This window comes from Panthera pardus, unplaced genomic scaffold, assembly GCF_024362965.1.
Source record: "Panthera pardus isolate Hobbes unplaced genomic scaffold, ASM2436296v1 HiC_scaffold_13, whole genome shotgun sequence".
In the NCBI taxonomy this organism is placed as follows: domain Eukaryota; kingdom Metazoa; phylum Chordata; class Mammalia; order Carnivora; family Felidae; genus Panthera; species Panthera pardus.
The window spans coordinates 35,647,899-35,660,235 of NW_026526688.1; the positions used below are offsets into that span (position 1 = coordinate 35,647,899).

Sequence of the window (12,337 nt, forward strand, 5' to 3'; positions counted from 1 at the left end):
GCTCTTTAGAAAGCAGGTTTTATAAGGGATGGATAAATAAATGATGACCTCAGAGGGAAAACCCAGCCAAGTTAACTCAGCCACAAAGAAGGGCACACAGACCAGGAGCTGGAAAAGTAGGTCTGCATCAACCTTCTCTCCTAGTGCAGGTAAACTGAGATGAGGAAGACAAGATGGTTGATATGTTGATCAGAGCACAACTTTATGGTGTCCACTGGCCTTCAAAGTAGGACTTTGTCTTCCCACTCCTTGATTCTACGATGAACCTTCCCCTGAACTGCACCAACATTAAAAAGCCCAATTTCCCACTGTTATGAATCTACTAGATCAACATTAGTTTCTTCCTAAAACCTGCAAGTCACAATAGAAAAACCAGAAAGACCATGTAATTACATAAAGCAGGCAGTCAAGTAGGGGTTGAGTCTCCATGTAGTGGGAGGTAAACATGAGTTTGCATTTTAGCTCTTAATTTCCAGTATTTTAAATAATTTTTTTCACAACTCTGGAAATAAGGGCAAACACTGCCTCATTTTACTCAATGTTTAGCTGTGGTATAAGGACATTGCTAAGTCAGGATGCTATTGGGGAATAACGAAGATCCCAAAATGCATACCCAGCTTATTAGAAATCTGGGCTTGTTTTTAGGCCTGTAAACTGCACTGTGGCCCTTGATGTGGCCGTACTTTTGGTAAAACTGCGTTACTTAGGCCTGGCAGGGCCTCGATTTAGACTTTCTGCCTCTACTGCCAGAACTGATAAAACTCCTTCAGATAACGTTTTCCTCTGCAAGGGCCCTGGGTGCTTGCCCTACCCTCAATCCTCCATTTATTTTCCCTTCTGAGTCCATAGCACCTCAGGGTAGTTCTACTTTCAAAGGAATCAAAAGGCTGGTCTTACACTTCCTTTTCTTGTTAGTTCAGCTCCACATTCAACGCCTCTCTGGCTCCTTTGACTTTTCCCGAGATGGAACTCATGCCTGTTATTATTAGGATCATATGCAGAGTTATTAAATTGCTACAATAAAAAGTATTTTTAATATCTTTTTAAAGACTATACATTTTCTGGGATGTCTTTCTTCCTTTTCTACAAGTAGTGGCCTCTGCCAGAGAAGCAACAGAAGGAGCTGGAACTTGAGTTAGTGGTGGGCAGAGTGCTGGGAAGGAGGCTGGGGCAAGGCAGTAGATTCTGAGTGGGAGAGCACCCTGCAGCCACCAAAGCCTGTCTAAAACTAAAGGAAGGGCTGAAGAGGGTGAAGGAAAGAGGTCTTTTTTTATTGTGATGAGATTCCTTTATCAGAGACCAGACCAGACATCAAACACCAGGCCTTCCCTTGACTTCTGGAATTATTAGGCTTTGAGCAAATGGATAAGAGCCAAATATAAGTGCCTCTAACAGGAAATAAAGGAAATAAAGACACAGGAAGCCAATAAAGTTATCATTTAATTTTAACAGTGCTTTTTTTTTTTAAAGATGACTTCCAATTTACAATAAAATTTGAACAAATTAATTTCTTGATCACAAAAAAGACTTGTTCACTTCTGCCAATAAATAACATTTTCACCATTTTCTTAAACATAACTGAAAGCAAGAAAAAGCAAGTAATCTCTCAGCACAAGCACATAATCTATCATTCAGAAGAGCCTTTAAAAAAATGACCATCACCAGCTACTCTTATGTCTGACCACCTCAGGAAGCGAAACCAGGATCCTTTCTTAGAAAATGCCTGCTGACATTTCTATTAGGAAAAAACAATATTGGTCACAGTGCACTGAGAAAGGAAAAGGTGCTCATGATGGCATCTTCAAAAAGGTTCTCTGACAGACCAAAAAATGTGTCTTTACTGCCGCAAATCAAAATCTGTGGTAGGCCTCCTTATTACATGCACTTCCACTTTAACATGCAAAACAAAACACAAGTTATTTGGAGATAGCTACGTCAAGGAAGTGAAGGGAATCTGGGCAAGAACTTACAGGAAGGCAATGTGCATGGCCCTACTTTAGAGCTGCTCGGAGGGATAGTCCACATCCATGTCCTTGCTTCTTGATCTTAAGCCACCTTGACTTGTCATGAGGGTGTAGAAGAGGAGAACATGCATAACCCTGTCTCAGACAAAGGTGTTATTTAGCCAGTCTGGCCAAGGTTGCTGGGGCGTGAGGCCAAGGCCTCCCAGGAGGGAATATCCTCTCCAGTATCACCTTTACCTTTGTGACTGCATAGATGAAGGCAGCTAACCCTGGCCCCATTCACTCTGGCTGGCTAGACATAGGCAGGGCAGGTCACAAGTCTCAGAGTAACACAGGTTACCTCTTTCACACCCTGTCAATGGCACAAAGCTTTACTGTTAACGCAATTCTCTGTACAACTCAAGAATAACAACCCTGTTTTTCGACTACACAGCTTTCTTCCCCTACATACACATCTGCTCTCTCTTCAGGCTTTCCTATGAGCATTTGATCACAGCAGTGCCGAAGAGGGGCTGTGGCAACACTGCTTTGGAACTACCCTCCAGGTCATCCAGACCCTCCTCCAGCTCCAAGGCCTCCAGCTCTTGTTGGGGGCCCCCAGGCTGCCCTTTACTCCCTCTTATAGCAGACTTCAGGAAAGCTGTGGACCAGGTGCCAGACAAGGTGGTATCTATCCATCATTATAACCACAAATGATTTAGGAAATTGGAGCCTCATGCCCACAACTGGGGCTTTGGGTTCACCTTTCCCCTGAAATCATTTCTGCCTACATATGAAAAACTGAATAATGCTCTGAAAAAAAACTTGGGTTCCACTGTTACTATAACAACTATAATAAATAGTGGGGATTCTAGAATGATATCTTAACAAGTCTTTATGGGTTCAGGAATACTTTTCAATAGAAAAACTGGAGGAAAAAAACTGGTAATACAAAGAAAAACTATAAATTAGTCAACCTGGGGCAAGCTCTTCCTAATTATTTTAACTTAAACGGTTAATTCTCAAGAACTTCAATTTTATATTTATAGATAAAGTATGGTCAAAAATTCTGGAGATCAGCTACAATATGTACATAAAACAAAGGAGGGTGGAGGGAAGTGATTTTAGCCTTGCTCCTTCAGAGAGGCTGGAGAAGACCCACGAGTAATGACCATGAGCAGTAAGCCCAGCTGTGTGCCATGTAAGCATGGTTTGTAATGTTCTTACAAAGGGCAGCTGCTTCAAACTTTGTTTTAAAATTACTTAGAAGAGGATCTGTGAGACAATGACAAAGCTGAAAGGGTCCCAAAGTTACCTAATTTTAAAAACTCCCACCCTTGCTCCTTAATAATATTAAATAATAATATTCTGTTAACAAAACAAATAAAAGGATTTTTCTTTCCCTATTTTGAACAGTATCAGGAAGTCATACCTAAGTTATTAGGATAAGAAATCAACTCTTTGTTATTGACAGGAACTTGTTTCATTGAACTGCAACTATTGTGTAGAAACAGAAAAGGCAATATAAATGTAAATAAAATTTACCAATGTTCCTGGAAGGCCTGATTTTCTATCTCTAGGCAAGAAGCCAGATCAAGCCCATAGAGAGTGACAAGCAATTTTCACTCTGCTGGTCAATATCTAGTCACAAAAGGCCAGCAGACCAGCAATGTCAGACCCATAACCACGTGTTTGCCTTGAGGTTTTAAAAGAAACTGAGGCGGCATTTGTTTTAGTATTCCATTAAACACACACACCCCTTGGCTTATTGGGGGGGGGGGGGTTGCTCTTAAATATTCAGAACACAGAGATTTAAAAAGGATGTATGTTCTAAACTTGTGTTAGATGAGTTTTTAAATTTTTATTTAAAAAAACGGGTCACCTGATCGATTTGAAATTTCATATGATGCAGACGTAAACACAAATGGAAAAACTGGTCCTTGGGAAGTGTCATTTTTAAAATGATATTTCAGTAAAGTATATAAAAGAGTCCTCCAACATGCCTAGGGAACTGATGTAAGAAGTGTTGTTTTTTTTCCCCAGATAAAAGAAGTTGAAGAAAATAAGGTCCCTAAGGACCTTAAAGTAAAAGAGAACAAGAGAAAAGTATTTTTAGTATCTTTAGAACCCGCAGGGGTATGATTTACTATAATAGAAGAGGCTTTGAAAATGGGAATACTGCAGAGCTCTGACAGCAGTGAAAATGTTTGTTTGAAATGATGGCCTTAAGGCAAACCCAGAACAGGCAGCCAGCCATCTTGGGAGCTACTGTTTAGATGAAAACATTCGAAAATATGTTAAAACCCTCCAATGAAGTCTAAAGTGAAGAACAAGTCCTGTTACCACAATATATATATCCATATATATATATACTTCCCCAAGGCACATGCCTTCTAAACCATCTTGAGTCACAGGTGTAAATACATATAAAGTATAGACTGACAGTCTCACTTTCAGAAGCTGTGTGTATTACACAGAGACACGTTTACCACACAACTTTCTCCATTGCTGAAACACACACCCCAGCTTTCTACAGAACATAAGAAATACCTTTATCTTTAGAATTCAACAAAATTTGAATTTTCAAACCTAACTTCCTTGTTGCTTTATTTTCAACTCACTCTGATTTTCTTGAATCATGACTTCTTACCCCTCTGGCTGATCCCTCAACAGCTCCCAGGGTACCTGTAAAATACATCCTCCCCCCCACCCCCATCTTTTTTTTTTTTTTTTTTTTTAAGTATAGTCGATACACGTTACATCTCAGGTGTACAACTCAGTGATTTGTCAAGTTGATACATTATGCTATGTTTACCACAACTGTAGCTACCATGTGTCCTGTTACATCGTTATTATAGTATCCCTGATGGTATTCTTTATGCTGTGCCTTCTATTCTCATGATTTACTCATTCTATAACTGGAGGCCTGTATCTCCCCCTCACCCATTTTGCACCCCCTCCCCCGCCGTGCCCTCTGGCAACCCTCAGTTTGTTCTCTGTATGTATAGGTCTTTTGCCATCCTCTATCAAGGAAACTTGCTTTACTGTAAAGCTTGTTTTTGAGAAGATAATGAAGACATTTCTAAATAATCATCCTTTTTACTAGTACAGTATCTTTTGCTTGTAAGGATTTGTAGTAACTATTTCACTACTTACTTGCTGACTGAAGCCCTTAAGAGTGGTTTCTACCTGTGGATTATATATGTATAACAATAGCCTCAGCTAGAAGAAAAGAAGAAAGGGGTAAGGGATTCCCTCCCATCCATCAACTGTCATGTGGACTGACCTTCTTATTAGGTGAGATTTCCAAAACAGTGTCCCTTCTAGAGTGGGACTCGGGGAGGGAGGAGTACGAGGCTATGCAGATGATGAATTCCCTCTTTGAATATAAAGAAATGACCATCGGTAAAGGAAACTATTCAAGACTTTGTCTCCCTCCTTTCATAGGTTTTACTCACAACCTAGTAAGAGGTCTTTTATCTCCTTCCCCCATATCCTTCCTATCTTTTTTTTATTAACAGAGTAATCCATGCCACCAGATCCCAAGCCTCAACATGCTTTCTCTCTCATAAATTGGGAACTGTTATTAGCAAAAGGTATAGGGAAACATAGATAGATGGGCTAAATCCTCATTCTTCTAGTGAAATTGTGGGTTTTTCTTTGAAAAAGGTTTCTGGTGTCCTTTAAGCTTACAACATCAAGTACTACTGTCTGAGATGCTTGCTTCAATGCTGGACTCCTACATGCCAAATGATATTAAGAACTGTGTAAATATGCACTTTGGTGTAGTATTGCCCAGACATGGACATTCACTGCAAAGCTGACAAATGAGCATTACGACATGGTACCTGTCACCAGGCTAAACCAAAAATGGGAGCCCAAGGATAACCAAAATTTCTTTCACTCACTGGTTGTTGAGAAGACTATTCAAACACTGTATCTGAACACTTGTTTTTGTTGATGGAGATTGACATACAGTTCAACCTAATGAGTGTGTAAGGTGGAGAAATATCCCAGTAACTGATACAGAAAATAGGAAATCCTCACTTGTCCAATGTCCTTTAGCAAGACTCCCAATTCATAAGGGGATCATTCTACTCTAGTCAGTTTCCTTTACCCCAGTTGGTTTTTAAAATGCTGACACAGGAATATAAGGACAATGGGGAGAACAGACGCAATAGCTGATACAATCGCACAGAAGGACACAAATACCTCTTATTTTTGAAAGTTCTACGGAGGACATTTATAAAATATTTAGAAATGTAGCTTCCTTTGCAGTTGGGTAAATTACCTGGGCTTCAAAAATGAAAGCAAAAGGATTTGGGATAAGAAACCTCCAAAATTCTAAGGGAAGTTTAAACCAACCATGCCCATGGTTGGAAGAACAGGTTTTGAATAATTCTAAGAAAACCTCTCATTGCTTTTTATTTTGTCTTACTAGAACATATTAAAAGGAATTGAGAGTCCAGAAGAAAGTAGGTTATATGGAAAACATTCTCCTTGGCCCTCAAAATCACTGGGTTTGGGTTATTCACTGAGAAGTTTGCCTATAATCAAGTTTTCCATAAGAAGAGTAGTTTTAGCCAGTGAAATCCAGGCCATCTTCTTCAACAGTACCCTGTAGAAAGGGAAAAGAAAAAACCCTCTTATGTTTGAAAAACTATTATTAGTCTGAAATGAAAGCTATCACCTTCCAAAAGAACAGGAGAAAAGCCTGGCTAGTTCAAGTCAGAAGCCCAGTGTGGAGGTTTCCAAGGCCCTTTTATTAGGGGAAGGTCCCCTGTGTAGCACAAGACTTCACATATGTATCAGACAATCAGATCAGTTCCTAAAAATTAGGAAGAAAAGGGAAAAACAAAACAGATGCACTTTTTATATATATTAAACATAAATTAAAAACAATTTATAAAATGGTCACCTTTCTTACAGCATAAATGCAAAGTGTATATGAATGCACCTCCAGGTTTAAGTTGTTAAAGTTGTTTTTGTTTTGTTTTCCAATAATAAATAAAATTTGTTCTTAAGTTTTCGATCCACCTGTGCCACAGCAGGGCTCTGTGTCATTGTTGGCTCTTCTCCCCCTGTCGCTCCTGTGCGCAGCGCTGGGCTGTGCCGGCAGTCTCACTGGCCCGTCAGGGTACTGGCTGTCTTTTCGAGGTGGCATCCGTTCGTTAATTCGGTCCAGTCCTCGGGCTTCTTCAAAACTCCGGATCCTGTGCTGAAGCGAAAACCCTCTGATGGCTACAGGAAAACAGGAAAGGGAGGAGCTCAGTTAGACAGCAAAGCAACAAGCTTAAAGCATGCTAGCACACAGCAACCTCCATAGAGAGTACCATACAGGGTTGGAGCAGACGTCTGGTGAAGGTAAATAGGCAATATTTGATCTGAATCAGACTTGTCTGAAGCTACTGCTTCCTTAAGGCTCAGAGGGCAGCTGACACTGTGGAAGTACTTTTCACAGAAGCTCTCTGTAATTAATCATGGCAGAAGCACGCCTGACAAATGGCTAAGAGGTTCGTTCCCAACTGTAACACATTTGAGAGTTTCTTATGGGCCTAAAACATGCTGAGTGTCAGAAAAAAAGGCAATGCTAGAATAACAGAACACGTTAAACAGAGTAGTTAACTTTAGCACAAACACCATATTGGCCACAAAAAAAGTACCAATAAGAGCTCATCTTTTTGTTTAAAAGGACAGCTTTTTGTCTTGCACAACCAGGAGCTGAATGTAAGTTAAAAGCCATCTGAAAAAGAGCCTCTGGAGATCTTTCTAATTGAATTTTTGTATCACCAAGGGAAGGCCTTCCCATTTTCAATCACCTTACTTAACAGAACAATTAAATTTATAACACATGTTTATCAATTCCAATGATTTTCACCATCAGATTCATAGATGATTTGTTACTTGAAACTTGTTTTCTTAGAAACAAAGATAATTTAGCCTGACTGCCTTAGTGCAACCTCAGAAATGAATTAAACTAAATCCCTGTCTACTTTTGACTCTGTTCTTGATGTCCTTTAGAATCATTAGAAAAAGAAGCTGACCTGTTTGAGTCTCTAGTAATCAAATAGAAATCACTTCCACATGGAGGGGCTACTGGATTAAACCACTTGATCCCTCATGACCACTTGCTTAAGCTTCAGCCATTGCATTAAAATTGATGGAGCCCAAGGGCACCTGGGTGGCTCAGTTGGTTAAGTGTCTGACTCTTGATTTCAGCTCAGGTTGTGATCTCAAGGTTCATGAGATCGAGCCCTGTATCAGGCTCTGTGCTGTCCGTGCAGAGCTTACTTGGAATTCTCTCTCTCCTCTTTCTCTGCCCCTCCCCACCTCTCTCAAAAATAAACATTTTACAAAAATAAAAAACAAAAACTGATAGAGCCCAGAGAGGACTTCAGCTGTGGAGAAAGTCATTTAAATTAACACCAATACAGGACACTGAGGAAACACTTTATGAGCATGCCTAGAAATACTTAATTCTTTTCTCACTGTTACAGTTCTGGCGATGCAATAATTGAAGATTTCAAATGTTGACACAGCTCTTTAAAACTAGTAGACAGACACATGATCACATCTAACACAGGAATATGGCCATACCTTCCCGGGCCTCTACCGCTTCTACTGTGGCTGTAAGAGGCAGGAGCAGTGGCATGCAAAAATGAAGACAGAAAAAGAGTGAGTAAACCAACAGCATTGCTGCCAGCACAGACATCCCAGGCTCCCACCTCAGCCTATTCCCATTCATAACAAAAGTCAACTAGAGAAGCGAGGATTGCTGCAAGAAACTAAATTGCGGGGAAATGTGAGGCGGGGAGAGTGTCTATTATTTTTAACATTTCAGGTGGCATGGGAACCTTTTAAACTAATGGCATCCATAGCTAAGACAATGGGTCAGTCAAGCTGACTACAAACAACCAAGAGTTATGTTGCTTTACTTATTTTAAATAGCCAACTGCTAATTTACGTCTTGACATTCACGTATCAAAATAGCTTGAGTCAAATAATTTAACATTACAACTGTTCTTTAGTTTCTAACAGCTCAGATGGTATTAAATGAGCTGTTGCTGGGACCTATTCAAAACAGTTATTTAAAACTACTTCCTGCTCTTAAGCAATTTATGTGGGGTCCAACTGTCCTTTTTAATTACTTAATAAAAAAATGAATGGCCTTTGAATAACAGACTAGCATTTGGAAGGGAAAGGAACGTGGGTTATAAGTGAGCGATTATTTCTTGTCCCAGGGGTGGAGTACTAAGCTGGCAAAGGCATAAAACTACTCAATCCTGGATACAAATTCACCTGCCATCTGGGATTAGAGATACAGCAGAAGCTGACATTTCCAACCCATACGGCTTCCATTTACTGTGCTTCTATTTACTGTGCAGGAGGGCAGGCCAATTACTAAGGCCTTCTCCTTCGGTGATGGAAAAGGAAGCAATTTAAAAATTAGTGCCAACAGGTAAGTTTCCTAGTATCATCTTTTTAAAACAGTAAAAACTCGAATATATGAAAAGGTCACAGGTTGTAGCAAGAAAGATCCTACTAGAAGAACCCTCTCAGTTCCTCCAGTACCAATTTTTAAAAAGAAGTCAGGAAAGAATAATGAACAGTAACAGTTTGCTGTCCTGAAGTTTTACGTGTCAATAAGAGAGGAGAAACTGGAAGAACTGACAGTTAACTTCCTATCACAATGTGAAAAATGGAAACTTGGAATCAATTTATCAAGTGCTTAAATATGTCAACCATTTGTAGGCCTGTGGTAAAGCAATGTCACACCCTCCCTAATCTCCTCAAATAGAATAAACTTTCACAAGAAAACGATAGTGCCTTCAAACAGTATATCACTGGTGTTATTACAAAGCTGATGAACAAAGTGCAGCCTGAAACTGTATACAGATTGTTGTTCTAATTGGAGTTTAAAAGCTATGTGGTAAAATATGTACTAGTGTTGCACTGTTTTGGGTCCTCCTAGAACTGCTTTTTGCATTGGGTATTTAGATACCAGCCTGCATTAAAGGACATTATAAGAAATAGTCCCATAAAACTGAGAAACTGGTTTATTTTATTTATTTATATTTATATATATATTTCTTATTTTCTATTTATTGAAATTTTCTTTGTATCTTTGTATCTTTCTTTACTGAAATATAATTCATACACCATAAAATTCACTTGCTTAAAGTGTACAATTTGATATAGAGTTGTACAACCAACAGGACAGTCTGTGGTCAGAACATTTTCATCACCCCAAAAAGAAACCTATTTACCTCCCGCCTCCCTTCCCCTGATCCTAGAGTCAACCAATAATCTACTTTCTGCCTCTACAGATTTGCCTGTTCTGGACATTTCATATAAATGGAATCACACAATATGTGACTTTAGTGACTGGCTTCTTTCATTCAGTCTAATATTTTTAAGGTTTATTTATGTTGAAACCTGCACCAGTATTTCATTCCTTTTTATGACTGAATAGTATTCTATTCTGTGTCTATCCACCTCATCAGGTGATGGGCATCTGGGCTGTTTCCACTTATTGGCTCTAATGAAAAATGCTGCTTTGGGGCACCTGGGTGGCTCAGTCAATTGAGCATCTGACTTTGGCTCAGGTCACGATCTCATGGTTCATGAGTTCAAGCCCCACATAGGGCTCACTGCTGTCAGTGCGGAGCCTGCTTTGGATTCTGTGTCCCCCTCTCTCTGCCTTTCCCCCACTTGTACTCTCTCCCAAAAATAAATAAAACATTTTAAAATTAAAAAAAAGAAAAGAAAAATGCTGCTATGAACATTTGTGTACAAGTCTTTGTGTGAATATGTTTTGATTTCTCTGAGGTATTTAACTACAAGTGAAACAGATGCTCATAAGGTCAACTGTATGTTTAATCATCCAAAGAACTCCCAGATTGGTTTCCAAAGTACCACATCATTTCACATTTCCACCAGCAGCATATAAGGGTCCCAATTTCTCCACATCCTCACCAACACTTGTTATTATTCTAGTGGGTGTAGTGGCATCTAATTGTGGTTTTGATCTGTATTTCCTTAATGTCTAATGATGTTGAACAACTTTTCACATGCTTATTGGCCATTTGTATGTCTTTGGAAAAATGTCTACTCAACTTTTTTACCCATTTTTTAATTAAGTTGTCTTTTTTTTTTTTTTAGGGTTAATCCTCTCTTTTTTAAAATTTTATTGTTTTAAATTTACATCCAAATTAGTTAGCATATAGTGCAACGATTTCAGGAGTAGATTCCTTAATGCCCCTTACCCATTTAGCCCACCCCCCACCACAACCCCCCCAGTAACCCTCTGTTTGTTCTCCATATTTATGAATCTCTTCTGTTTTGTCCCCCTCCCTGTTTTTATATTATTTTTGTTTCCCTTCCCTTATGTTCATCTGTTTCGTCTCTTAAAGTCCTCATATGAATGAAGTCATATGATATTTGTCTTTCTCTGACTAATTTCGCTTAGCATAATACCCTCCAGTTCCATCCACATAGTTGCAAATGGCAAGATTTCTTTCTTTTTGATTGCCGAGTAATACTCCATTGTATATATACACCACATCTTCTTTATCCATTCATCCATCGATGGACATTGGGCTTTTTCTATACTTTGGCTATTGTTGATAGTGCTGCTATAAACATGGGGGTGCATGTTGAAACAGCACGCCTGTATCCCTTGGATAAATACCTAGTAGTGAATTGTTGGGTCATAGGGTAGTTCTATTTTTAGTTTTTTGAGGAACTTCCATACTGTTTTCCAGAATGGCTGCACCAGCTTGCATTCCCACCAACGCCAAAGAGATCCTCTTTCTCTGAATCCTCGCCAACATCTGTTGTTGCCTGAGTTGTCTTTTTATTTTTCAATTATAAGAGTTCTTTAAATTCTTTAGATACCAGTCCCTTATCAAATGCATGATTGTTAATATTGTCACTCATTCTATGGCTTGTCTTTTTACTTTCTTGATGATGGCTCAGTTTGCTGCACAAATGTTAATTCTGATGCAGTCCAATTTATACCTAATCTGTTTTTTTATTTTATGGTCTTTGTGAATCTGTTTAGTTCTTGGCACTCCTCTTTATTTTGGTATTAGGAAGCTTGTAGTAAAAGTTGTGGCTATTGGCTTGTTTTGTTTTGTTTTCCTTTGTGCTCCAAATTCCCAGCTTCTTTACTTTACTTTACTTCCCTGTATTATGTGTGTACTGTAACTTACTCAAATCCCTCGTGGAACAAGGTAAGATGTAAGTGAATGCGTGCTATGAGGCCATATGGGATATTGTTGGTTGAAAGGTCTCCAAGTAAAGTTACAGGAACAATAGGGTAGAGGAGAGCGGAGAATGGGTGATGGGCACTGAGGAGGGCACTTGTTGGGATGAGCACTGAGTGTTGGATG

The 12,337-nt window shown here is 39.2% G+C and overlaps 1 protein-coding gene across 6 annotated transcripts in view; it reads right to left on the minus strand.

Annotated features, from left to right (window-relative positions):
- Positions 1 to 1,422: 1,422 nt before the first annotated feature.
- PPP3CC (protein phosphatase 3 catalytic subunit gamma) overlaps positions 1,423 to 12,337 on the minus strand; it is a 104,225-nt gene continuing 93,310 nt past the window's right edge. For 3 of the 6 annotated variants that reach the window (XM_019466984.2, XM_019466989.2, XM_019466986.2), the window contains 2 exons: positions 8,541 to 8,570; positions 1,423 to 7,184 (listed from right to left, as the gene is read on the minus strand). In XM_019466984.2, the coding sequence (XP_019322529.1) occupies positions 6,964 to 7,184; positions 8,541 to 8,570 (251 nt within the window). In that variant the 3' untranslated portion in view covers positions 1,423 to 6,963. The remainder of the gene's footprint in view (positions 7,185 to 8,540; positions 8,571 to 12,337) is intronic. The other 3 variants (XM_019466987.2, XM_019466988.2, XM_019466985.2) reach the window with 2 other exon arrangements.